Source organism: Poromitra crassiceps (assembly GCF_964638095.1).
Source record: "Poromitra crassiceps genome assembly, chromosome: 26".
Classification (NCBI taxonomy): Eukaryota; Metazoa; Chordata; class Actinopteri; order Beryciformes; family Melamphaidae; genus Poromitra; species Poromitra crassiceps.
In genome coordinates, this window is record NC_139640.1 from 9,803,130 (window position 1) to 9,831,097 (window position 27,968).

Here is a 27,968-nt window from a genome sequence, read left to right on the forward strand (position 1 = left end):
TACAGGAGAGCTAATGCAGCCTACTGTGCTGTGTGTAGAGGTATTTAGGGGGAGAGGTTCTGCATGACAGATGCAGCATCTTTCATTCATACTAGTGCCTCTCAATTCACTACAGAGACGACTACGCTAGAAGTGTTACAGTACAGTACACTCACCATACGGTGCAATGCCTCCTGCTTCCACTGTGACGCAGCAGAGAGCACAAGAAACCATGAGAGTTGGACGATTCCTTTTTAAAGTCGAGGTGAACCCGTTCGTCACGTGCATCTGAGTCCGTTTCAGACTGAAAACAAATTGAGAGGCGGACCATATACGGTGTCGATGATTTGATTTGACAATTCTGTCGACTGGCTTTGGCATCGGCCAATCCTGGCGTGTTCCACCCCCAAATCGGGTGGGATTCAGCGTGTTGTCGTGCTACGCGAGTGAGATCCGCGGCGCACCAGACAGCCACCGGCTTCGTGCGGGGCGAGCGGACAATCCGATGCATGGGTGCTGCCCGCCCGCCTGGAATCTCCGAGAGACGACCCCTGACAGCCAGGGAGGCTGTCAGGCTCGGAGGCGCGCGCCATTATCGTTATAAATGTAAATAATATTCCTGGAATGCGTGTTTTAACGAGCCAGTTACATTTCTTTGCATTCTTAGAGATTATAGTATTTGTTTTTTGTTCATGTTTCTAACAATTGGCCAAGTTAGTAGTTAGTTTATGGGATAGGAATTCTGCCAGATGACAGGCACTAGGCGCCATTTTCTACTTCATTTGGAAGAGAAAATGATCCTGAAATGAAGATTTGATTGACAGCTGCATGTCGTGATATGATTGGTTGATATGGGGTAGAAATTTGATAGTACTAGGTGACGTCAGCAAACTGTACATTACTGTTATCAATGAAATCTTGAAAAATGAACTTTTGATGTGAAAAAGTGTGAAAAACTAAAGAAATTAGACTTTTGTGATATTCTTTGCACACATTATTAAATAGGTGCACTGCATACCCAGGTATTTGAACTAAAAGAAAAGAAAAATCATTTTGGGGTTCAGCTCGACTTTAAATGTTCAATATTTAGGCATTTTTGTGTGTGTGCGCACACGTGGATTTGTGTGTACGATGGTGCGTGTTCTTCCATCTCGTGCCTCCTGTACATAGCTGTTCAAAACATTCTGAAATATACATGAGGTCTATCAGCTAGCCCTAGAGACGCCACAGGATGAAAAAGCATCTACAATCCAAAACGCATACGATCAAAATTGACACAGCAGAGGAGGCCGAGGAGGAGCTATGTATGTAGCATAGGGGCGGGAATCACCAGATGCCCACGATACGATACTGAAACGATGATGTCCCCAAAGGAAAACTTTGTCAACATCTGGTTTATATAAGAACAATTTTCCAGTCTGTACATCTGACTTCAACCATTTTATTGCAGCAACATTGTCAAGTAGACAGACCAACAACTTTCATAAAGTCATGTCATAGTTGCATGTACCTGACAAACTGAACTGTTTGTTACAGTCTACTTACGGTCCACCTTAACTGGATGTGTGTGTGGACTAACTGTACTTAGGTAGTTTTTGAACAATGCAACTTCACTTCACTTACACAAAACATCTTGTGCAGCCCATTCAGTAACTAGGGAATTTGTAAATTACTGTTATGACAAAACTGTTACTATTAAAACAAAATGAAAATATGCTACCGTTTGTTTACTGCTGGCCTTGGAACTAAAGTTTATAGTAGCCCGGTGGAATTTTTTTTTGTTGCAATATCGATACTTGGCGTCCAAATATCGATACAATATCGTCAGGCAAAATATCGCGATACTGTGGTGTATCGATTTTTTCCCCCACCCCTAATGTAGCAGAGGCGTGGCTTGTGAGCATGATCTGCGAATGAGAATGAAGTGGCCGAGTGATGGAGGGTGTGCTGCTGAAGAGAACGAGAAGATGACGCTGCTGACCTATTCCTGACTGATGGGGTCTGTAGTTGTCTCCGAAGGCCACGAGGCCGATGGCAATGGTCTGGAGACAGGGCCGGATGGCTGGTGTGAACTGAAGGGAGGAAGAGGAGGAGAGAGAGAGAGACATCAACTTCTAAAACACATAAAAACAACAAACTACAACCAAAACTAGATTCATTCAATCAAGCAGAGAAAGTGAAACATATAGAGACACTGCATGAAATAGGCCAATAGTTTATGAAGTCTCAAAGGCATTTTCCCCCTGAACTCCTGTTTTTATCTGACACAGCCTGACACTGTTATCAATAGGTTATGTAGATTGCAGAGTTGGTAAATATTTGTTACGTGATAAGCCATGTGAGATTGTCTGTGAGAGGAGCTTCATTCTTGGAGTGCTGTACTAATAAACAAACATGATTGAATTTTCTGTTAGGCAAAGATCCGCAGCAACAAGGTGAGGGTGCACGAGTCCTGTAGGCCCTGTGGCAATGCTAAGGCCATGTTCAGACTAGGAGGCCAAATCTGATTTGTGAACTTTAGTGACTTCATCCAGATTGGTTTTATGAGTCTGGACGCTCCAAGTCTGATTTGTAACACTTGTCCCAAACCACATATGGAGGTAGTTTCCAATCTGCTTTCGACTGATGTGACTTCAGTGCGGACGCGCAGATCCACCAAATCTGATTTGAACGTCACTCGCAACTCGTCATCAAATGCTTCTGCGCAGGAAAACCACGTCACCAACGTACGTATTTACTGACGCCCACGTCGTTACCATAGCAACCCATGCAGATAGGCTGTTTAGGTCTGGACACACATGATCCGACTTGAGAATCAGATTTGTGGCAGTGCAGACACACTCCCAAATCAGATTTGGGAAACCAATCAAGATAATGATGATTAATGACTTTATCAGCAAATCAGATTTGCCTGTAATGTGAACATGGCCTAAGAGGCGTGGCTTCTGCATGCATTAGGGTGTAGTCCATGTATTTTTCACAAAGAAAGGCCTAGGGTGCATTTAAATGATAACTGTACCTGTGCAGGCTTCTGGCACTGTAGATAATAGTAGATCGAGCTGTTTCTGTGTATGTGTAAGTGTGTGTGGGAACTGATGAGTGTTAGGGTGATACTAGACTCAGCCCTCAGTCTTAATCCGTTTCACTCCTGTAAGACTGAGAATATTACTATTTAAATCTTTGCATAACGTTAGGTGGCGCTGTTGGAAGCCTTGCATCGGAGAACCAATCATGAGTGTTGTGGGCGGGCCTGCTTTCTGGGGGCAGTTCTCATGCAGAACGGGTGTCTCGCAAAACATTGTTGCATTTGCGGAGAAACATATTAATCACTTAGAAACAAACATAACCTGTTAATAGGACGTGTTTCATCCGGCCCCGGCGGCTAGAGGTCTTTCCCCCAGCGATAAGCCAGACTCCCGAGGCTAACGTTACAGAGCCTGCTGATGACTCACAGTAGCAAGCGGACCACTTCCGGGTAGGAAACATTATTGTAAAATAAACCACAGCTATAAATTTTGTTTGGAGCATATCAGCTTCATGCTCTGTGTTAGGACTATGATAAATGGCATTGCCGCTACCAAATAAAATTCTAATAATAAATGTAGGCGTGTCTGCTGCCGGCCGTTCTCGCCGGGCTCGGAGAGACAGTTTCTGACAGTGAAATTCCCAGACGTTTGGTGGCGCAGCTCACCAAACGTCTGGGAGCCGAGACTAGGGTGATACTGATTTGAGTTACTTGTCTTCTGTATTGTTGCAAAATGTTTCATTACAGAAGGTCGATGTCTTTCTATCCGCCCTCATTTGCAGAAGTGTCCCTAGGGCATGACAATATTCATAGGCGATTGTAGACTTTCCAAACAGGGGTTGCACCACCCAGAAGTCAATATTACTCCGATAGGGGGGTGTCCGGGGGGGGCTGGGGCCCCCCTGGATAAAGACATTTTGTAAATTGCGTTTTGTTTGCACGTAGTATATTGAAGATATATTCTGTTTTGTAACTGCTTGTACACAGATATATTACTTCGTATTAAATATTGCCTTAAAACTCCAAGTAGCTCCACCTTTTTTCACTTTGTATACTATTGCCTTTTGAGCTGCTTTGGTCCACACTTTTTGTGATTTCCGTAAATTTTAAAATAAAATGCATTAATCTGGGGCACTCTCAGAGCAAAATGAAGAGGCTAGTAGATATGAAGAACTACACACATCACATGAATATCCTCCTCACTATGCTGTGGCTTTACAGTGATGAAAAAATAATTGTCTCCTTATATAGCCTATTCTATCTGCATGATAGTGTTTCCCAACCACTGAACCGTGGCCCACTGGTGGGCCTCAGAGCACCATCTAGTGGGCTCCTAAAGCAGGTGTTTGCAGTCAACTACTTGAAATTAATATGTGGCAGTCAAAATCTATTGTGGTGCTCAAAATCTATTGTGGTGTACCTCCACAAATAGATAACTGTATAGGAGACACTGAATGCTATAGTAGGATATGACAACACATTCTGAACTGGGCACTCCTGAAAAAGAGAGCATTGCTCTCAGTGAGACTCCCCCTGTATAAATAAAAGGTAAAAAAAAAAAAAAAAAATCTGGCCACTAGGGGTTGCACGTGCAGCCAGTGCACCAACGTATAATCGCGCATGACAATATTACCTCCCTTTCTTTCTTCCCAATACGTCACATCTGAAACCCCACGCAGTCCAACCTCCCCCTGTTCCCTCTTTTCTGCCTCATCCCCCCCACCATCCCCCGTGCTCCACACACATCCCCCCCCCTCCCACCATCGCCCGTGCTCCACACACATGTCCCCCCACCTGAAAGCCCAGGCAGCGGCCGTAGAAGCAGCCCTTGTGCATGGAGGCGTATTCTCGGACGAAGCTCTGGCTGATGCCGCTCTCCTCCTGGAAGAACAGGTTGCCGTGGCTGTTGTCGTGCAGCAGGCGCTGGGCCAGGTAGAGCAGGGCGCGCAGCTGGCACAGGGCGCTGCAGTACGCCTCCATCTCCGCCGCGTTGTGCGCCGCCCGGAAGAAGATGCTGCGGCGGCTGGTGGTGATGTAGCGCCCCTTGTGGATGATGTGGAGAAGGCAGCAACGCACCACCTGGAAAAAGAGGAGGGGGGGGGAGAGGTTCAATAATATTCATAGAAATGGGTGACTTTTGTTACAAAATGAGAAAACCACCATTTTCATGACACACGACTACAAAATGACTAATGATACAAAATTAAACCCATGAAAAAATAAATCCCTGGTAAACAAAAGGATAACACTTACAAAACGGATGCTCGATATTTTAGAGGAATGATGAACTCTGAGTAATGAATTCCAAAATGAATGCATATCGTATTGGAAAAGTAATCTTAAATTGTCATTTCACAGTTTATGGAAAAGCAAATCTTAGTTCCTTAATTGTGTAGTCATTAAAGAAGAGTATCTTCTGCGTCTGTTCAAAAAACAATCATAATTAAGATGAGTGTGGTAAGCTTCAGCAGGGTGTTAGACATTAGTCAGAGCGGCAGTGTGGGAATGAGAAGGTTTATAAAATGTGGAAATGGAGAGGCTAATCCGCTTGATTCATTCAATAGTGGTGGACTGCTGCCACCGAGGATCATGGTGTTTCAGCTGTGTTTCCATTACCCCTCAGAAATGCGCAAAACCAAAATATCGCAATAAAAATCGGGTAATGGAAACATGTACATTTCGAAAAACCTCCCAAATATCGCAGAAAGTTTTTGCGCTCTCATGAGGTGGTTTTTCAGACGTGTCGATATAGCAGTTATATCGCAAAAGTGTAATGGAAACACATTTTCTGCATTTGCACGTCATGTGACCCAACGGAGTAAGGCCATGGCCACACTGATCCGTGGTGTCTGTCCGTGTGCGTTCATTTCTCTGTTCACTTCCATTCATTTTCAATGACAGCTGTCCCGACTGTCCGTGGAGCACTCAGAAGCGTACGTATCCAGAAGATTTGCATACGTTTTGATGGACAGAAAGTTGAAGAGGGATGAACATTTTCTGGATGGACGTATCGGATGGTCGGATAGTCACTGTCCGTTTAGCCAATCAGAGTCGAGGTCTCGAGAGGAGGCGTTCCGAGATTTGTTTCAACTTTTCAAAGAAGATGGCGGCCGAGGCGGTGAACGAGGCTATAAGGGATTCCCCAGCAAAATTAGTAAAACTGTGTGATTTCACTAGGATTTCAGTGACTAGAAGTTAGTCCAAGGGGAGAATGTAGTGCATATACTCCTCTCCGGTTATCTGCACATGATCTACATTATATTATACTCGCGCTGTTCATATCATTTGCATCGAGTCACATTTCCAAGGAGCTGCACGCAGGCTGCGCAGGCAGGCTCGTCGGCCGCGGAGCAGCCCCGGTGCTTTCGGCGAGGGGTTTGACGTAGACTCAGTTCTCATGTATCGGACAGACATCTGTCCGTTCAATAATTCTGTCCATTTTCTGACGGATCAGTGTGGCCAAGGCCTAAGTGACATTTATTCAAAAGTCAATATCTTCACATTAGAGCTCTTACAGTATATCATCAAATGGATAAAATAATAACAAAATAATAAGACAACCAATTAAATGTATGTTGAATTCTATTCAACAGGAAAAATACAGCTAAGTATATATTTTAGTAGCATCAACTATCAAGTAGTTGCACTTACACCCCTTTGACTCCAAGCCACACATGGGCAAAATACGTCCGGCCCGCGGGCGCCACCAGTGTGGCCCGCGATGGAATTGCAAAAAAAAAAAAAAAAAAAAACACACACAGTGCACCTAAACACAACATGCAAGATACCCGCTGAATAAGTGTCCAAATGTTCATGTCATATTCTGGCCAATACTCCACTTCTGTTATAACATTTGAGTCTGGAATATGGAATATCTTTCAATAATCTTTATGACTAAAAGGCTACATTGAAGTAGAAATTTAAATAACTCAAATAACTCATTGGTTTTGGATTTATTTAGCTTCAAGACTGCATTTTTGTTCGTATGACCCTCAACACAGGCTTTGATCATCCCGGGCCACTTACTGATACTTATGCTTAAATTAACCCACTCATATTCTGATTTATTTCAAGAAAAACATTTTGCCTAGTGGAAATTTTAATTGGCTGGTAACTTTAAAATCTAGCAGCCATATTGGCAGGTGGTCAAAAAAGTTAAAATCAAGCCCTGAGAGCAGGTGGTGACATAGGAGTGAGTGAGGAAAGGATCAAATATTGGTGGTTAAGACTGAATAATGACATCACAACTGTTAATTTAAAATGAGTTATTCCTCTAAACCTGGCTTCAAATGCACCAAATGTTTCGCGCTGGCGCCGTTCGGCCCTCAGCAAAACCTGGTAGCAAGGACATTTTTTGTGGCCCTCTCTATCATCAAAGTTACCCCCAGTGAAACATGCACTGTCTGGAAGAGACGTCTACAAAAAGTGATGGTTGGTTGAAAGCACTAACTCAAGCACACGACACGTCACCTACCTTGACCAGGGAGCGGTAGCCATTGGCAGGTATGTGTGGGTCAAAGTCAAAGTGGTGGTAGATGGCAGCCATGCCAGTGACGACGGGCTCCAAGCTGCGCGCGTGCTCCTGGATCCGAGTCATGGCGTCCACCAGGCGCCGCGCCGCGTCTCCCTGGGCCCCCTTGGCTCCTCCTGAGAAGAACGTGGCGTTCTCCTCGCACACGCCGTACACGGCTGCAAACACCGCCTTGGTGTCCATCACTGTGAGCAGGTAAAGGAAGAGGAGAGGCGAGGAGAAGGTTGAAGGAGACAGAAATGGTTTGTGTGTTATATTAACTCATATCTCTACTAATGTCCCTCTGCTGCTCCCTAAATGCATCAATGTTCTTTATTAGAGCCCGACCCATACTGGATTTTTGAGTCCGATGCCGATGCTGATATTAGGGAGTAAAACAATTACGATATCGATATATCGGCCGATATTCTTATATTATATATACACATTATATATTTTTTGCAATGATGCCTCAAATATCAAATACTTGACAAAGATATGACTTGACATGACTTGAGATATGTAATGTAGGCAGGATATTTTACAGCTTACCAATAAACTTCATTGTCCAAAATGACATCAATGCAATGAAACAGTAAACTTAACTGGGGATTTAATAATTATAAATAACTAGAAGTAGAAAAACACATTAGAACAAATATAAAATATAACTTGAGTTAAGAAAAAAGATCAAATATACACAACATATAAACTAACTTAAAAAATATCGGCAATATCGGCCAACATATTGGCCGATACCGATATATCGGTTATTGGCCAATATCGGCCGATAATATCGGTGGACCAATATATCGGTCGGGCTCTATTCTTTATCCCCCGCCTACAACACTCCCCAGATCGGCAGAGGGGGTCGTTGGTCGTTGCTCCGCCCCCTCTGCCGATCTGGGGAGTGTTGTGGACGACTGCCTCCAACACATGTGCAGTCGCCTGCCGCTTCTTGAGGTGAGACAGTGAGGAGTTTCAACCTGCAGGACGTAGCATGTGGGAAGATCACGCTACCCCCCCCCCCCCCCCAGTTCCCCCCCCCCCCCCCAAACAGGTGCCCTGCAGCGACCAGGACACACATCCTTAAAGTTGCCTTTAGTGTCAACAGTTTTTCACTAGTGGAGAAGGCAGCCAGGGCAACATAAGAGGGAGCAGGCTGATCCCTATGCAGCACCACACCTATAGTTGTAATCAGAATGTACACAGTGTACCAAGCGCCGGTGTCATTGAATATATCCTATACATCATGTTCTCTTACTCCTAAATAACTAATGCCCCCCCCCTTCCATAGCACTCAGGCTCATTGATTTAAACGCTGAAATTAAATGATGTGAATCCGGGGCTAAACAGTCCAAATCCACCACGATCTCTGCAGACGAGACATGCACGGAACAGGAGGAAGCAGAGGCCGGGTCATGGCATGCTGCTGGGAACAAACACCGATTAGCTGCAACACACTAACAACACACTCTCACCAATAGAGACACTGCATGAAATAGGCCACGCCCATCACGGGGGGAAAAGCTCCGTTCATTTCCACACACCAGCGTCATTTTCCTTGAATTAAACATAGCTAAAAGCTGTTGTGTGGTGGGGCTGCGCAGACAACAATTGGCGAGAAGAAAAATGTGGATGTTGCTGTCAATGAAGTAAGTTGGAGTGTTCATCTTCCGTATATACGATATTTTTGTGCAACACCCGACCATGCACGCGACATAGGAGAACACCAGGATTGGATGGGAGTTTGTGTTTTCCCCCGTTTTGGGCGTGGTTTCTGAACGATGACGTGCTCCGCAGTGTCTCTATACAAGAGTCCCAAAGGAAGTATTAGAAGACCTCGCATAGACTGTGTGTTTCTGTACTGTCATCTCTGCCCCATGAAACATGACCATGTCCCTCCTAGCTCCCTGCTGTTAGATTGTGTCCTGGTGCTTGACTGAAGCCTGCTTTATACTCGCTGTGCCGCGAAGGAGCGCGGGCGAGGAGCAAGGGCCGCAAGCGTCAAATGAAGTCAATGTGTTTGGGCGCGACCTCCGTAGGCCGCCCACCGCGTACCTGAAGATTCTTCTCACAGCGCGACCTCCGCACGGCTTCTCTCCAAACATGGCCGCTTTCGAGCCACTGAGCCCTGAACACTGAGCTGTGTCTTCACCACATTTCTTGACCCATGTGGTAGGCTATAAACTTTGATTTGCAACTGTTCGTTTTGAGTCATTTCACCAAGTAAATGTGTTGTGTTGAGAGCATGATTGAGAGAGATTAAAAGCAGCACAGAGTAGGCTATCAGGGCTGAGAACTGAAACGGCTATTCAGTAAAAACAAGTTTGGTGATTCATTCATGTGCTGATGTGGGGTCATTTGAGAGTGAAAGCGCACTCAGTACTGCACATAATAGCGTTTCATTGCAACTTTTTCATGGGCTGTTCTCACTATATTACCATTGTACAATACATGCTGATCACTTAGCTGATCACCTCTGAGTATAAAAGCATCTGCTCCAGCGCGAGGTCCACACGGTGACTCGCGGAGCTCCACCTCGCGGAGCCTTGCTCGAGTATAATGAGCCCTGAGGCTGAGAGGTCACCTGAGAGCTTTATTTCCACAACAATGGCCTGCGCCCTGGCTGCTACTTATGGCTCAATTCCACCACATTTACTGTATACGTGCTGAGAGACAGACGACAGAGGAGGAGGCAGATACACCATAAAGCAGAGAGAAGCTGGTTAAGAGAGAGACAGTGCCTCCTGACTGGATGAGTCTATTTTGATTTGAGAAATAGACTCTGGGAGGACAGCCCTATTGTTTTCCCAGCTTCCTGTACAGAGCGCCTCTCCTGTCACGTCACTTCCTTTTCCACGTCCGTGCTCCACTGTTTACAGTCTAAATAGCAACTTGCACCACGACTTTACACTCATTTTCCACTGTTGTGAGACGAGTTGACGTCTTCTATGCAGTTTCCCCCCCCCCCCCCCCCCCCCCCCCCCCCCCGATTTTTTTATCCCCCATTAGTGCTAATTTAATTTATTTATCCTGGTTGCTGCTCCACCCTCTGCTGATCTGGGGAGAGCCGAAACTGGCTCCATGCTTCCTCCGAGACATGGGCAGTTAGCCAGCCGCTTCTTTTCACCTGACAGGGGAAGCTTCACCGGTAGGACATAGCACGTGGGAGGTTCACGCTATTCCAACCAGTTCCCCTCCCTCCGAACAGGCGCCCTTAACGACCAGAGGAGGAACCACATTAGCAACCAGGATATTGCATGTTTTGGTGAAGGGGGTTCCTATATGAGGGAAACCCCCGGGAGGCACGGGGAGAACATGCAAACTCCACACAGAAAGGCCCTTTTGACGACCGCACCCGGGCACGGGTGGGCACTCGAGGACATGCGGACGGGCACGCATTCCTTCAGCGCTCACAGCGTCCCAGGTGGGAATCGAACCCAGGACCTTCGAGCTGTGAGGCGACAGCGCTTACCACTGCGCCACCGTACCTCCCTTCTATGCAGTTTTAACGTTATTACTGAATAGCCGAAATGGACTCGGGAAAAGGAAAGGGGAAGTGACGGAAAAGCCACCGTCACTTCCTTTCCCGAGTCCATTTCGGCTAAACACTGCATAGAAGACGTCAACTCGTCTTATAACAGTGGAAAATGAGTGTAAAGTCGTGGTGCAAGTTGCTATTCAGACTGTAAACAGTGGAGCACGGACGCGGAAAAGGAAGTGACGTGGCAGGAGAGGCGCTCTGTACAGGAAGCTGGAGAAAACGGTAGGGCTGCCCTCCCAGAGTCTATTTTTTAAATGAAAATAGACTCTGGGTTCCGCTTTCACACATGCCTTGGAATTCGGGAGTCATCTAGAGGGCATCCGGATGGTGGTGTATGTGCGAACACGTTTTGGTGAGCTCTGCGCACTCCCGCGATCCTCCTCCTACCTGCAGGTAAGTGTACCCCCAGCCCTAGTGGCAGGAGCGGATTGTCCCCCACCCCCTTCCAGAGCTCCGTGAAGCAGCCAGCTCAGTGAGTGCATGAGGAGGACAGAGACAGAAAGCCAGCGTGACAGATTATTATTATATAAATAGTCGATGTGAATGAGCGAGCAAAAAAACACATCATGCCGTTTCAGTGTTTCCAAATGAAGCTCAAACCTGCTCCGTGTGCGACAGCCAACATGTTGCTGGATTGAAAGGCTCATGGCTCCGATCTGATTTCAACGTCTGCGTAGCTTCGCACAGCACACACATTTAATAAGCATTTTTGGACACTACAGGTTTGGGGATTCTAGAGCAGAACACAAGTTGTTTCGGTGGAACCGCCAAACGGCAAAATTTCCACAAAATAAAATGCCACATAAGACAGTAAAAAAAAAAAACTATCTATATAAAACTTGTTATTTTCAGTGTCGGCTGCTAGCTCCGAGGTTGTTGTTTCACATAGTGACTGGGACTTTGAAAATACTCCGATACCGGAAGTGGAACGGGCAGGGAAGTCTGAGTGAAATGGTCGTCGGCGATGGCAGAGCTGATACCCGCAGCCTACTTCTGTTGAGTCAGACTAAGGGGCACTTTACATGAGGACGGTTTCCTATGGAAACGGGGAATTATTTTATCGTTAGTGCCTCCCGTTAAGACGGCGACGGCGAATTCGCGCTTAGGAAACGACACATTTTAAAACCACCCTCCAGAGTGAAATTCTTGGTGACGCTCCCTGCTGAGCGCTCCATGTAATCGCTTTGGAACGGCACATTTCAGAAACTCTGACGTGCCTGCACACGCGACACACGCGATGCCGTGCGCGAGTTGGCAACCAAATAAAACGTCAGTATGAATGAAGTTTGGCAACACTCAGAATTAAGCTACACTGCGGCCAACTTCAGTGACATGTTCATAACGTTACTGCTGCGAGGAGCCGATGGCTGTTACCCGGTCGGCATTTAATGTTAGTTACAAAAGCACGTCGACAGTGTTTTCTCACTGCCAGTAGCAGTAGGGTGACAGATCACAGTCAGCGCTCCCGGTCCTCGCTGCTCGTTAAAGATTTCCAAAAGGCGTTATTCTGATAAACTGGTCACATATATGTTACATTCTCACCCGACAAATATTAAAACTTTAACAGTTTGGGGGTTTTTTTTAGCTTGAAAAAAGCTTTTTGGCAAGTCTAAATGACTGCGGAAAGTGTACTCTACTTCCGCATTTAAAACCGATAAGATGATTACGAAATGACGTCATGCAGTAAGCGTCCTTGTATGGGCAAAGAATAAGGTGATCACACTGCCACCTAGCGACCTGGCATGTACATTATGGCGTTTTAAAAATTCAACAGCGCTCATGTAAACAGGGAGAAGGTGTGAAGGAAAAGGTGTGAAAGAAACGCTATTGTGTAGTTTCTTCCAGAAACTGTCCTCGTGTAAAGGGCCCCTAACTGTAGGCTTCCTTGGACTGTGTTCAAAACGTGATGGCGACATTATGAATATGATGATCTGATGCAGTGAGGCTTGTTGTTGCATCACACCCGGCTGCCTAGCTGTTGACGTGGTGTCTGTTCCTTCCCCATGGCACTTTACAAACACCACCACACCCAAATCTTCCAACCATATTCCAATAGCCCAAACTTTGGCCTATAGAGACACTGCATGAAATAGGCCACGCCCATCACGGGGGAAGAGCCCCGTTCATTTCCACACACCAGCGTCATTTACCTTGAATCAAACATAGCTAAAAGCAGAGCCGTATAATAGAAGAGTTCCGACATCTCCATTCACTCCAATGGACCAGTTTTCCAGGAAGTAAGGTCCTGGAACTCTTGAGTAAAAAAAAGCAGCACTGTCGAGTTGCAGCAAAATAGACAGTTTGTGTTGTACTTTGAAAGGGTTTTCCCCCCCTTGAAACAAATTGTACATTATCAGCTTTATTTTAGCATGCAAAAGTAGCGCGAGACCCATTCCTGGCTGTTCATTGGCTAATGAGTCGGACGGGAGAGGATGCCTGTACACTAGTTAAAAGCTGTTATGTGGTGGGGCTGCGCAGACAACAAATGTCAAAAATCGCCAGTTAACGTTTTTTTTGTACTCCCGAGGAAAACAAAGAAGCCATTGAGAATTGGCAAGAAGAAAAATGTGGATCTAGCTGTCAGGAAGTAAGTTGGAGTGTTCATCTTCCGTATATACAATCTTTTTGTGCACCACGCAACCATGCACGTGACATAGGAGAACGCCAGGATTGGAGGGGGGTTTCTGTTTCGCCCCGTTTTGGGCGTGGCTTCTGAATGATGACGTGTTACGCAGTGTCTCTATAATCCACTCAGCAACATGGTGGCATGCCGGCTTCCCTTCATGTCACTTATCCACCCTCTCTCTATTTACAAGGTATTGTCCCCCTGTCTGTTTCTGTCACAAGCCAAGTAGCTATAATTAGCTGCACACAAGAGGGAACAAATTCGCCCCCGTACACCCACTTCAGACTTCGGATTTAGGCCGCCAGCTGCCTGGCAAACTAGGCGACACCTATTATACCAGGCAGCAATTTGTGACAGACACTGTGACACTGATGTCATCAGTGAGTGATGTCATCATCAGTGATGTTATCAGTGAGTGATGTCATCAGTGATGTCGCTCGAGCATTTTGATGGTTGTGAGTCAGCTTCCGACCTGGCGCAGCAGACAGTCAAGAGAAGAGAGGGAACGGAACGCACGGTGAAACCACCTCGGAGGCAAGATGTAACGTACTCGACTGCAGCCGCATATAAACAACACACAACCACACAACTCACCTCCTCTCTCTCTGGGAAATTGGTCACGACGTTCTTTGTGATTTTCACAAAGTCATACATCAAGGACAGGCTGATAAAAATAGCGGGGACATGTTCGTTCATTTCAATCGAGTGAAAACCAAAACAAGGAAGTCGAGCGCGCGTGCCGTCTATATAGCCAATCAGACTTGCGCGACACATCGTGACGTAGTCAGCGACACTAGACATTTCACCAGGTAGCAGATCACTGCTGCTCGCCCACACTTGAAAGTGTCGACTCAAGTCCTCATTTCTGTCGGCGACCGTTTCAAAAGTGTCGGCAGACGAAGCATCAATTGGGCTTGAGAGATGTTTCAGCATCAACCCTTCCTATATGACTGAGTGAAGTGGTCACCATAACCCCACTGACCATAACCCCACTGACCATAACCCCACTGACCATAACCCCACTGACCATAACCCCACTGACCATAACCCCACTGACCACAACAGCAACACCTGGTCTCTCTCCACACATTAAAGATGAACCATGTGTAACACTAACACCAGCAGCATACACAATCCTGCATGGCCTCATGAGACAGGAGTGTGTGTTTGTATAGGCTTAGTAGCAAGCAAGCAGGCTGTTGCCGGCATAGCGTAGCTGCTAAACATGAATACTAACTACTGGAAACAAGCTGGAGGAAGAGTAAAAAATAAAGTGTTTACCGGCGTCCGAGTTCAAGTCTCTGTCCTTGTCTGTCTCCTGGCTTCCACGGCAGCAATGAGGGGAAAAAGAAAGACAGTGAGAGACAGACAGGAGGGAGGTGAGAGACAGGAGGACAGTGAGAGACAGACAGGAGGGAGGGGTAGCAGAGAGGAAGGAGATGGGGTATTGAGAGATCAGTCTGTCGTACCCGACCGACCGCACTCAGAGGCAACGCGTTGTCCTGTACAGTGGATCTCTCCCCCTAGCTGCTTTTTAAAGGCACCACTGAAGACAACCTCGACCCAGTTCACTTTCTCCCCTCTGACAGCAGCAACCTATTTTGCTATTGGCTGTTCAGCTTGCAACTCCCAGTGACCTTCAACCTAACTGGCAGTGTTCATTCAGAGAGACAGTGGCACTGTGTGGGAGAGATATGATGGGACGATCAAAATATTTCAATAAACAAGCAGTCTCATTCCTTATCAAAAGTGGGGGAGGGGGGGTAGACAAATTAGCAGTCAAATATCTATGCCAGTGCCAATGTGCATCATTGCTTTGCTGGGGATGCAAAACATGCCCCAGTTGTGCATAAACCTTTACAGGCCATGACATGTACACCAGATGTGTTACGGCTGCGTTGCGGATCCGGTAAAACGGGCGGATCGACTCTCGCCCGTGTTAATTGATGGGCGATACGTGCGGTAAGGAAAAATCACACACATGTTCGATTTCTGTCAGATCCCGCTTCATACGTCTGACAGATGACATGAGTGTGGGTCTGTTCACGGCCGTACCGCATCTGTTCCAGAACTTCCAGAGGCGGTGTGTACATTAGCCCTCAGTCTCTGTATGTATGGGACTGCATGTAGAGCCAGCACCCATAGGTTGAGCTGTGTGTGTGTCTGTCTGTGTGTGTGTGTGTGTGTGTGTGTGTGTGTGTGTGTGTGTGTGTGTGTGTGTGTGTGTGTCAGGTGGGTGTGTGTGTGTGTGTCATGTGGGTGTGTGTGTGTGTGTGTGTGTGTGTGTGTGTGTGTGTCAGGTGGGTGTGTGTGTGTGTGTGTGTGTCAGGGTGGGAATTACACGGAGGGCCTCCATTGCCCCTCCCTCTGGCCGTGATGCCCTGAGATCCCTAAGGCCACCTTGGCAGTGCCCTGACCTCTGACCTTGGCAGTGCCCTGACCTCTGACCTTGGCAGTGCCCTGCTACCAGCCTGCTACTGTCAGTTGCTTTAAAAGCATCTGGTCTTAGTAGAGTTGCTCCGATCGATCGGCACTTGATCGGAATCGGCCGATTTGGCCTTTTTCGGCTTTGATCGGAGTTATCAAAAGTGCCGATCAAACAAGGCCGATCAGAATGACACAAAATCTGCAAGAACTACTACCAGAGACGTTTCAATATAGAGATAGTGCACTCCCAGGCTGCCAAGTAGTATTCTTCCGGTCTCCTAAAGGGCAGCTTGTGATTGGCTGTCTCTCCGTGTCATGAAGCTTCATTGGCTCCCAAGTTTCCTTAGGGGGCGTGGTGGTGGTAGTGGCGAAAAAGTGTTTGGAAGTTGCACTCTCTCTATAGCGAAAGCAGCTTGGGCGAGAACAAACAGCACAGCAGCTAACATGGCGTCGCCTGTCTGGCAATTTTACAACTTGTTGGAGAAGGACAACAAATTTGCCGTTTGCATTGTGTGCTCAAAGGAGATACCGCGTGGAGGAACGCAGCAGAAGAGTTTCAACACTACGAACCTCATAAGACATTTGAAGGTTTCCCACGTCAAGGAATTTGAGGAGTTTACAAAGTTGGCGAGCGCTAAGGCAGCGAAAGAGCGTGCAGCAACCCAAACGCCACTCACTCAGCTAACTGTAACAGAGACATTGAAACGACAGCAACCCTACAGCAACGACAGCAAGAAATGAAAAGAAATAAATGCAAAGCTAATGGAATTCATATGTCTTGATCAGCAGCCGCTGTCTGTTGCGGAAGACCTCGGGTTCAAACGCCTCATGTCCTGCTTGGATCCACGTTACACGCTGCCAGGACGTAAATATTTAACTGACGTTTGCCTGCCGGAATTATACCAAATTGTGTACAAGCACATCGAGAGCCTTATGAAAGACAACACCACGTCAATCAGCTTCACCACTGACATTTGGAGTTCGAGTGTCTGTCCTATGTCCATGCTGAGCCTAACTGCGCAGTTTATTGATGAAAAGTTCGACCTGAACAAAGTTGTACTTCACTCACAAGAGTTTTCTGGGTCACACACCGCGGAGGCTATCGCTGCAGCTTTCACAGACATGTTCCAAGCTGTGTTGGTGCACATGTTGTGTACATAGTATAATATTTTTTGTTTTATAAGACTATTTATTTTTCCACAGGAAAGCTACAGTATACAGTCTACTCTGTAATAAATAATAATAAAACGGTTGTCAATTCATGATACTTTCTCATCTCCTAATTTTAATACTTAATATACAATGTCGATGTTGTTAAGAATAATTAAATATATGAATAATGCGACACAATAAATAGAAGGCTTGAATTGATGGATTTGACGTGGTGATCGGTGATCGGTGATCGGCCTCAAAAAAGCTGATCGGAGCATCTCTAGGTCTTAGTTTAATGTAACCTGCCCTATATGTGTACGGTAGTTGGCTCATTTTAAAGGAGAATTTCGTTTTTTTTTAACCTGCAGCCCTCTCCTCACATTAATTATTATCTGACGACTCACCCAGTGTTCTCCGCAGCGTTTTTGTCCATCTTAGGCGTTTTGTTTTGAGATCAATAGTGTGCAAGCCAGTCCTAAAACGGAGCTCCATGGGGGCCACATGGCAGCGTGCTTTTCATCCATGTAAATAGATAGTTTTATTCCCGTTTTTGACCCATATCGTCGCAATCTGATCCCTTAAAGAACCAGACTGCTATTGGAGTAATGGAGAATGGAGCCCCTCCATTCTCCATTCTCCATTCTCCCTCTATTCTTCCCGGATCCCATTTCCTCCTGTCAGGTCAGTGAGACACAACTCTCGTCAAGTCCCGCGAGACTTTCCTGCCGCTGGCCTGTGGACTGACTTGACGAGATTTGGTCTCACTGACCCGACAGGCGGAAATGGGATGCCTGTAACTACCGCTGAAAAGAGCCCGGGGAAGAATTAGCAGTCTGATGGTTCCTTAGGGATCAGATTCTGACGATATGCGTCAAAAACTGGAATAAAACTGTCTATTTATATGGATGAAAAGCACGCTGCCACGTGGCCCCCACGGAGCTCCATTCTAGAACTGGCTTGCACACTATTGATCTCAAAACAACGCCTAAGACGGACAAAAACGCTGCGGAGAACACTGGGTGAGTCGTCAGATGATAATTAATGTGAGGAGAGGGCTGCAGGTAAAAAAAAAAGGTAATTCTCCTTTAACACACATTTCAGAAACATCTGTCTTCCTTCATGATGACAATAGATCGGCCTTTGTGCCCGGGCATGTGGCCTTGTGCCCTAAAAGTAAAACCATGCAATTCCCACCCTGGTATGTGTGTGTGTGTGTGTGTGTGTGTGTGTGTGTGTGTGTGTGTGTGTGTGTGTGTGTGTGTGTGTGTGTTGTTTTCAAAATAGCCTTATTTACACTAGTTGGTGGATCACACAGTACCACAGCATGGGGAGCTGACTCCTCACCCACTCATGGAAACACACAGAGAAAAACAAAAACACCCAATGAGCGCGTTTGGTTTGAACAAGTACCGTAAATTCCGGACTATAAGCCGCGGCTTTTTTCCCGTTTTTTGGCCCCTGCGGCTTATATAACGGTGCGTCTTATCTATGGATTTTTTCAGAAAAAAAAAAAAAAAAAAAAAAAAATCTCTCTTTTTTAGCACTCTTTCTAACTATAAATCCACTTCTGTTTTAATTTCCTCTCTTGCCCTCTTTTCACCACACCGCGGACACTGTGTGCACTGTAAAAATAAACAACGGTGGTGTTGTGTTATGTTGTTTTGTTGAAATGTTGTAATACGGTAAATGGGAGCTTCCTCAAACAGCCATCTCTTCCCGACAATCCCCTCTGTGCGTGACCACTTACATATGGTAATTACGGTAAGCAAACGGCCACTCGGGCAACAACTCCCTCCCCCGACTACCAGGAGAAAATCACAAACTTCGGCGAATTCACACAAAGGAAGACCAAGGAATATTCACAACAAGACGAGCAGTAGAAGCAACACTCTCACTTACCATGGGGAAGGTACGCAGAAATTCACACGAGGCAGCTTTCAAGTTGAAAGCAGTCAATCTCGCATTAAAAGAGAGCAGCCGCCGATCAAACAGAGCAGCCGCGCGTAACCTGGGCAAAAGGGACTGTCCGTCCGGGGGAGAACTACTGAACAACTCCCTCCCGACTATCAGGAGAAAATCACAAACTTCGGCGAATTCACACAAAGGAAGATCACGGAATATTATAGGAGTGTGAAAACATCCACAATTACCAACGGGTTCCAAAACGCTGGACTGCTGCGGGATGAAGAGGATGACGCCACGGGGACTGCCCCCTAGTCCGATACCTCACGAGTCCGATACCTCACGAGTCCGACACCTCATGGTTTTGGGTTAGGGTCTGGGGGAGGTTAGGTTTAGGCGTGGGGGTGGGAGAGGTTAGGTTTTGGGTTAGGGTCTGGGGGATGTTAGGTTTAGGCGTGGGGGTGGGAGAGGTTAGGTTTTGGGTTAGGGTCTGGGGGAAGTTAGCCTCTTTTTTCGGACTCGTGAGGTGTCGGACTCGTGAGGTATCGGACTCGTGCCATGGCACCTGAAGGAGAGAGGAGAGTGGTTGACGAAGCCACCCTGAACCTGTTCGTTTCCGACACTGAAGATGAGGACTTTGGTGGTTTCAGTACGCAGGAAGAAGAGGAAGACGAGGATTAGTGACTTGACTTCTCTGGTTACAGGTTTGCTGCACATATACGGTAGCCTATTGTTGTGTGATTTTGTCTGGGGATTAGTGACCTGACTTTTGTTTTGTTTTGTTGAAATGTTAATAAATGGGAGCTTCCCCAAACAGCGATCTCTTTCCCGACATTCCTCTCTGTGCACGAACCCTTTCATATGGTAATTAAACATCAAAACACCCGCGGCTTATAGTCCGGTGCGGCTTATAGAAGAAAAAAATAGTCAATTTTGGTCCCGCGGCTTATACACCGGTGCGTCTTATAGTCCGGAATTTACGGTATTATTAACACAAGTAAAGTGGCTGTTTTGGAGCATATTTAGCGAGGGGGCAACATTGATCCAATTGTTCTCCTGAGAATGGGGCTCTAACACAGGTCTTTAGGGCATGGTGCAGTCATTCATTTAGTTTGACCTTGAGAGTTGTTTTGAGTTCATTTGTGGTCCACAAATTCGCTCAAATCAACTCGCAATAACTGTCAAACTAAATGAATGACTGCAAAACTTTTGACAGTTTTTGGATTATTATTATTACTGATTTTGTAACGATACAAAGCCGGTTGAAAAAAGTGTTCCTTTAAGCATGATTAAAATGTGCCAGCTCTAGTCTAGACCACTTTAAAACGGATGATGCTCTTGTGTTTTCCTTATCAAACCTTAACAGACTCTTTCCAGGGAACGTCTGTGAAAACACTTACTGGGTGTCAAATTCACTGTGTCAAAGGAGAATGCTCTCATAATAGTGGGAAAGTCCGGGCAACATACGGCCCGCGGGCCGTATGCGGCCCGCCGGCGCCCCCTGTGTGGCCCGCGATGGTATTGCAAAAAAAAAAAAAAAAAAAAAAAAAAATTTTTTTTTTTTTTTTACAGTGCACCTGAACGCAACATGCAAGATACCCGCTGAATAAGTGTCCAAATGTTCATGTCATTCTGGCCAATACTCTTCTGTTATAGCATTTCAGTCTGGAATATGGAATATATTTCAATAATATTTATGACTAAAAGTAATCTCATGTGTAAGAAATGACTGTTCTACATTGAAGTAGAAATTTAAATAATTAACTTGTTGGTTTTGGATTTATTTAGCTTCAAGAGTGCATTTTTGTTCTTGTGTGACCCTCAACACAGGCTTTGAGAATCCCAGGCCACTTACTGATACTTAAGCTTAAAATAACCCACTCATATTCTGGTTTATTTCAAGAAAAACATTTCGGCTAGTGGAAATTCGAATTGGCTGGTAACTTTAAAATCTAGCAGCCATATTGGCAGGTGGTGAAAAAAGTTAATTTCAAGCCCTGCAGGGAGAGCAGGTGGTGACATAGGAGTGCGTGAGAAAAGGATCAAATATTGGTGGTTAAGACTGAATAATGACATCACAACTGTTAATTTAAAATGAGTTATTCCTCTAAACCTGGCTTCAAATGCCCAAAATGTTTCGCGCTGGCGCCGTTCAGCCCTCAGCAAAAACTGGTAGCGAGGACATTTTTTTGTGGCCCTCTCTATCATCAAAGTTGCCCATCCATGGGTTACGGCGTGACAATATTTGTTCGGCCCCCGGCAACAATCTGGGTTTCTCATGTGGCCCCCCATGAAAAACAGTTGCCCACCCCTGGACTAGTAGATAGTGAGGCCATTTACACCTGGCGTTAACATGTGGTTTCTGCAATCTGATTGCAATCAGATTGCAGAAATGGTTGTCCTCTCAATCCGCATAAAGTTGCTGTATCCAGATTGAGAGGACACATTGCATTTACACCTGTGTTCAATGAGGCCATTTACACCTGGCGCTAACATGCATTTTCTGTGATCAGATTGCAATCAGATTGTGTTTTATCACTTGAAATGCCAGGTGTAAACACCCCCCAAAACGCATTGAAGAAGGATTGCAATCTGATCAGCCAAACCACCTCCGGAGGTGGTCAGGGGATGCATTGTGTACACATTGAACACAAGTGTAAATGCAATGTGTCCTCTCAATCTGGATACAGCAACTTTATGCGGATTGAGAGGACAACCATTTCTGAAAACGCATGTTAACGGCAGGTGTAAATGGAATCAGGTTAATGTGGTCAAGCACAATCTGATTGCAATCTGATGGCAGAAAACGCATGTTAACACCAGGTGTAAATGGTCTCAATGTGTACACAATGCATCCCTGACCACCTCCGGAGGTGGTTTGGACGATCAGATTGCTAATCCTTCTTCAATGCGTTTTGGGGGTGTTTACACCTGGCATTTCAAGTGATAAAAACACAATCTGATTGCAATCTGATCACAGAAAACGCATGTTAGCGCCAGGTGTAAATGGCCTCAGTGTTAAAGGTGACATTTCACCATCTTGCCCCAATTGTGGCATGATGGTGATTGTGGATGATGCCTCTTGATTCTATTGAAGCCTGTTCCTACTCTGCCTCATGCCTGATGGCTGACACTGTACAAATGTCATGTCTATAGGAAGCGTACTTTATAAAAATAGCTCTAGCAGTGCACAGGCCCAGTGGAAGAGCCAGCAGCAGCAGCAGGGGCTCTGTAGTGTCTGGAGGCTGTGACCTCTGTCCCAAACACACTCCCTTCATTGACACAAGGCCAAAGTGAACAACAGGAAACTAGAAACAATGAACGGCACCTCCCCTCCACATAGGACACGTATCCCTTCACTGTGTTAGTCTAAAAATGCCTTTGGTGAAGTAGAAAACCTCATCTCAGATCTTCAGATCTGATTAAAAAGAGAGATAGTATATCGACCTCACGCAGCAGCATGTCAGAGATCAGATATCTCGTTGGCAAAGGCAATGTGCGTGAAATAAACCCATCACCTTGTTATTCATATATCAGTCTTGATATAGACAGTTTTCACGGAAGTGTGTCAGGGGGACAGTTTGAAACCAGGCTTATTTCAGGTCAGCTATTGTATTAGCAAAGAGGAAGTCATTTAGAGTGTTTTTTGTCGTCACGTTAAAACCGTCGACTCTTAAACAAACTATTCAGAAGAATAGGGACTTAAGAGGTTTCCTAGTGTTATAAAAGCATAAACAAGGTGTAGCATATCATTATGTCTGAGGGAGCCTCTTTGAGGTCTTGTTCTGGATCTATTAGTGCAGTCAGGAGTCAGGCAGTGGGCCTAGTCAAAGGAGATAATACAGTGACAGAGGGAGTCTGTTTAGCTCACAGCAGAAGATTCATATAGTGGCTCCAGCATCCCCCCACAAAGCATGTTCCTTTCCACAGGCTTGCCTCCATGTCATACTGACTTTACTAATTGTAGTGTGAGCAGGCAGCTAGCTAGACAGTTAGGCCTAAATGTACTTCAAAATACCACAGACAGTAATCTACACTCTGTCCTCCAGCCTGTTTCTCTTTGGAGTACCTGTTCAGGTGCTTCTTGTCACAGTCAGCAGCTGAGACTAGGGATGCAGAACGTGAAATAAATAATGCATGTTATTATTACAGCGTGGATGCAACGTTTACACTGACGGTGTCATACCGAGTTTTGCTCCCCGGTCGAGAATTGCATCCCCACCACATTTTGGGGCTGTTTTAACTTAAAAACAGGGATGCAAATCTCGGCAGGTACAAACCGCCGAGACTTGCATCCCCCTCCATGAAGCCAGGAGAGACCCACCCCAGGCCTCGAGGTCACCTGTAGCCGGATTTTAAGCACCAAAGTCGGCTTGAAGTTTCCATATAAATCATTACAATACGCGCTCCCGTGAGGTGGGGATGCATTTTGCGACTGGGGTGCAAAACTCGGCATGACACCGGCCCACTACAACAAGCTGCAATGGCATTACTAGCGTTACTACCACAACTAACGAACTACTACGAAAACAACTAGGAAATGTTGGCTACTACATCTAACGTTACACACGCTAACGTTAAGAGGTGGGGCAACGTCATGTCCCCTAACACAGCTTTGAAACAACCGGGCCTTTCATGTTGTTGTTGTTGCTATGTAATAACTAAGGAAGGCGTTATAAGCAGCTGAGAGTAGCACGCACAGCGGCTTTAAATCCTATGGAGGCCAGCTAGCTGCTAAAGGTTAGCATAGCGGGTGGTGACTGACAGCTCAGGAGTGCCTTAATGTACTGGCTATAAAGCTATAACAACAACACCGTTACGACGTGGACACAACGGCGCAGAAAACTCACCCACTGGCCCCTCTTTATGTTTAGACGAGCGCCTTCCATTCACCCCTTTCTCAAGTTTACTAGTCCCACTCTTCTTACTACTCGACGCCATCTTCACCCACTCTGTTTACGCACCGCCTCTTCAGATCTTACCATACATACCTGCCTGGAAGCGATGCCCCGCCCCCGCGCTACAAAGGAAGCCAATCAATGATGGCTTTATTATGCGGACAGCCAATCGCGAAACTCTAAAAGCGATAAGCACCTCCCCCCGTTGCCATTGGTTTCACAAAAATGCGTCGTGGTCGAAACCATCAATGGTCGAAACCCCCCAACAAATTCCATGCATACATGCTTTTTTTTCTTCCATACAAGCTGAAAAAAAATGGGGATATGCTATTGTGTTTTCACAACTTTATTATTAGAACACTCAAGCAAATGGTATAGCTGCTAGCTGGCAAGTTAGTTGTGTCACAAATCAAATGAAAGTTAAATGAGGGAATTGCAAGCAAGGCAAGACATTTAAATGCTTTCTTGAAAAGAAAGGAGAGAAAAAAAAGCTGAATTGAATGACACTAGAACCACTACTGTATGCTATGTATAAAACACTCATCCTTTGTGTGTGTGTGTGTGTGTGTGTGTGTGTGGGGGGGGGGGGGGGGGGGGGGGGTGTTCAATCAGAATCCCTGAAGAATAGCACAGCCATATTATTGTCTCAAATGTCAGCTCTCAAAAGCACTGCTCAACCCCACTTTTCGTATTTCTCCTTATGTCTCCTTTCCTTCAAGGTGTCTCCAGTTGGATGTCCTCCTCTTCCTCCACAACATTGAGCCCCACATCCTGGTAGGGGTTCTGTCCCTGGGCGTGCTGGATCTGATCATACGTAGCGCAACACTCATCTAGATTCAGCCCCTGGGTGGGTTAGATAAGGAGGACGACAATCAGTGAAACACACAAGATCAATCAGTGGTATTATTACACTGAATAGCACGGGATAACATGTTCATGCATATCTCTATCCCGGTGTTGTTTTCGGGGAAATGATAAGGCGTGGCACACACTCCTCTCTGAGTCATTCTGCTCAGTTGCTTATTGTACAACATCCTCCTCTCCCTGCTGTGACATGGCTCTGACACTCAGAAGAAGAGGGGGTGGGGCTGACTCATTTAACGTTCACCTCATAGATGTTTTCCTCTTCCTTCTTCATCCTCCTCTTCTCCAGTTCATTGAGTCTCTTTGCCTGGGAGAGGAAAAGAGAAGTCGGTATGAAATGACGCAACCTCCTGCAGGGGAAAGGTCAGGGGATAGTAACGGTCAGGTGAAGTAGACAGAACTGTGACCGGGACAAAGAGGTTATATGTTCTGACCTTAAACAGCAGGGTGGCAGAAGGCAGCAGCACACACAGCAGAAGTAAGATTCCCTGAGCGGTGAGGATCTTGTTCTTGGCGCTTTCGCTGATGTTGATCGTTTTTTCCATTGGCTCTGGGGCATGAAGACACGTAGGGTTCAGGGGTCAAACGAGCAGCAGTTTTGCGTCAGTCTATTCACTCACAACCACATACTACTTTATTTTCCGTCGGATTACTAACCCCTTAATCACTTAAAAAGAGTTGCCAACTAATGTATTGCAAAAGATGGATTACGTAATTTCTCATTATGTAACCGTGCTATATAAAGAACAGAGCAGAGGTTAACATACCTAAAATGGATGAATAAACAATTGATGCTATTGTTAGGCGAGGGTAATGGTGTAATACTAATCTGCAGGTTATGTCACACATCTCCAGAAACGTTTAGTGTTTGTTTTAAAATGAGAGATTGTGATGCAGTGTATTAAATGCCAATAGACTGTTATACTGTAGGTTGATTGCAACTTGATCTATTCATTGTACTATTTTAAGCAAACAAGCGGGCAACCAACTGTCATGAGACCATGTTATGTAAAGATTGACTAAGTGGTTCTCAAAGTGGGGGTTGTCTGGCAACCACCAGCAAAAGGGTGATAATTTATGTTCACTATAATTCTATCTCGCCTATAAATAACACAATAATGTAGGTCTATTTTGGTCATCGGTTTCATACACTTTCTGCAATAGAACATCTAAACGCAAAAATCCTATGAGATGGGGGACCCGGGTACAAAATCTTGGGGTCCCTAGTCTCAGTTTAGGAGTGCCTGACATGGAAAAAGTTTGAGAACCACTGGACTAATATACAATACGCACAGAAACTGCCACTGTCTCTTGGTTAGACATACTGTAAGGCTCACTGGATTTAGGGATTATGAGGATTTCGTAGTACAGTTCATCCCCCCTTGTTTTACACACACACACACACACACACGCTGCAGTAGCATTAAGTGTCTCATATGCACACCACCACCAGTGTTGGGCAAGTTACTTTCAAAATGTAATATACTACATATTACTAGTTACTTTCATTTGAAAGTAATAAGTTACTTTACAATATTACTGTCTGTGTAGAGTAACTCGTTACTTATTACACTACTTTTGCATTACTTTTACCAAAACAACAGCAGCAGCAGAATGACATCGCCGCCCCGGAACCATCCCAAAAAATAATTTCAACCGCCTTGAAGTCAGTGTAAACAATCCAAAATTCTAAATGTTATTATTTTCCTTTGTTATTGTCATCTATAGTGGTTATTTGCATAAAAACACACAGTTTGATTAGGAAATTATTGTATCTTTTTTAAATATGTGCTTTGATTTAATAAAATGTAACTCAATTTGTAACTTGAGTTACTTGACAAAGTAACTGGTATAATATGACTGAAATCCTATAAGTAATAAGTTATATTACTGAGTTACTGCTAAAAGTAATATATTACATGTAATATGTTACTTTTGTAATGAGTTACCCCCGACACACTCACTGTGGACCTGCAGGAAGGTGCCATGTGTGTAGACAGAGATCTGGTGCTGCCTGCTGCTGACGAGACACTGGTACAGGCCAGAGTCATTGAACTGCACCTCCACCAGTGTGAGGACACGGCACCCATCGACCATCCCCACGTCCACGACATGCTGTGCGTTGGACAGGTCCACAGCCCGCGTAACGATGGTACCGTTGGCGACTCGGACGCTCACAAACCAAGAGCTGGTCACGGGGATGCTGGCGTTGTAGCAGCAATACAGCTTGGCATGGTGAGAGATCTGCAGCCTCAGAGAGGGCCGGTCCGCCTGTAAAGTCAGCTTCTCGCCCTGCACGACCACTAGGGCAACACAAGCAACAACAATGATGTATTGTTATGTATTAACCTTCATTAAAATGGTGCCATAAAGAGGTTTAATGGAATCAATAAAGTTGCAAATGCACAGAATAATAAACAATAGACCCAAAAGGGTAATGTGATAGAACAGTCAGCCATCTGTTCTGACAGGAGATGTGGTTCACTGAGCACATCTCCGAGCTAAATGTAGAGTGGATATCTTTTTTGTACAGAGTCTGTACAAAAAGCTTGTAAAGTTGTAGTTTGTACCTACAGGTCTATAGTTTTCTACATGATGTGTACAAATGCCTTATTTATACAGGCCCTAAAAGATCATCTTATCTACACATTTCTAATGTATTTTTGTTCAAATCAGAGTCTGGAGCCACAGATATTGTATTTTTTAAATGAACTTTGCGTTACTCACCAGCAAAGCTGCACAGGACAAAGATTGTAACTGCACCCATCCTCTTCACAAAATGTGCAAAGCAGAACTAAAAGACAAAATAAAGCTAGTGGAATGTCACCACACCCGTCCAGGCTCTCACTGCTTTTCCGATGATACTGGTGTCTTGTTTTTCTCTCAGTCAGGATGTACGCTCCAATCATTTTCAGCAGTCACACATTTGCATAAAACTGAAGGAAACTACCTTGTTACAGCTGATACATTTAGACAGTGTATATGCAGAATATTCTGGAAAATGAAATACATAAATATGTCTCTATGTTCATAGTCCT

At 45.4% G+C, this 27,968-nt stretch overlaps 2 protein-coding genes across 2 annotated transcripts in view; both read right to left on the reverse strand.

The window, feature by feature from the left end:
- Positions 1–24,109, reverse strand: part of lipeb (lipase, hormone-sensitive b) — a gene marked incomplete at both ends in the record, with an annotated part of 62,821 nt that extends 38,712 nt beyond the window's left edge. Inside the window, 5 exons of the mRNA XM_083661158.1 lie at positions 156–182; positions 1,961–2,051; positions 4,799–5,083; positions 7,479–7,720; positions 24,019–24,109. Coding sequence (XP_083517284.1) covers positions 156–182; positions 1,961–2,051; positions 4,799–5,083; positions 7,479–7,720; positions 24,019–24,109 — 736 coding nt within the window. The remainder of the gene's footprint in view (positions 1–155; positions 183–1,960; positions 2,052–4,798; positions 5,084–7,478; positions 7,721–24,018) is intronic.
- A 348-nt stretch (positions 24,110–24,457) lies between these two features.
- Positions 24,458–27,697, reverse strand: cd79a (CD79a molecule, immunoglobulin-associated alpha; the record flags this gene model as incomplete). Its single annotated transcript, XM_083661494.1, has 5 exons — positions 24,458–24,909; positions 25,175–25,237; positions 25,365–25,480; positions 26,895–27,233; positions 27,658–27,697. The coding sequence occupies 5 exons, from the start codon at positions 27,695–27,697 to the stop codon at positions 24,781–24,783; spliced, it is 687 nt and encodes a 228-aa protein (XP_083517620.1). The 3' UTR covers positions 24,458–24,780.
- Between the last annotated feature and the right edge of the window lie 271 nt (positions 27,698–27,968).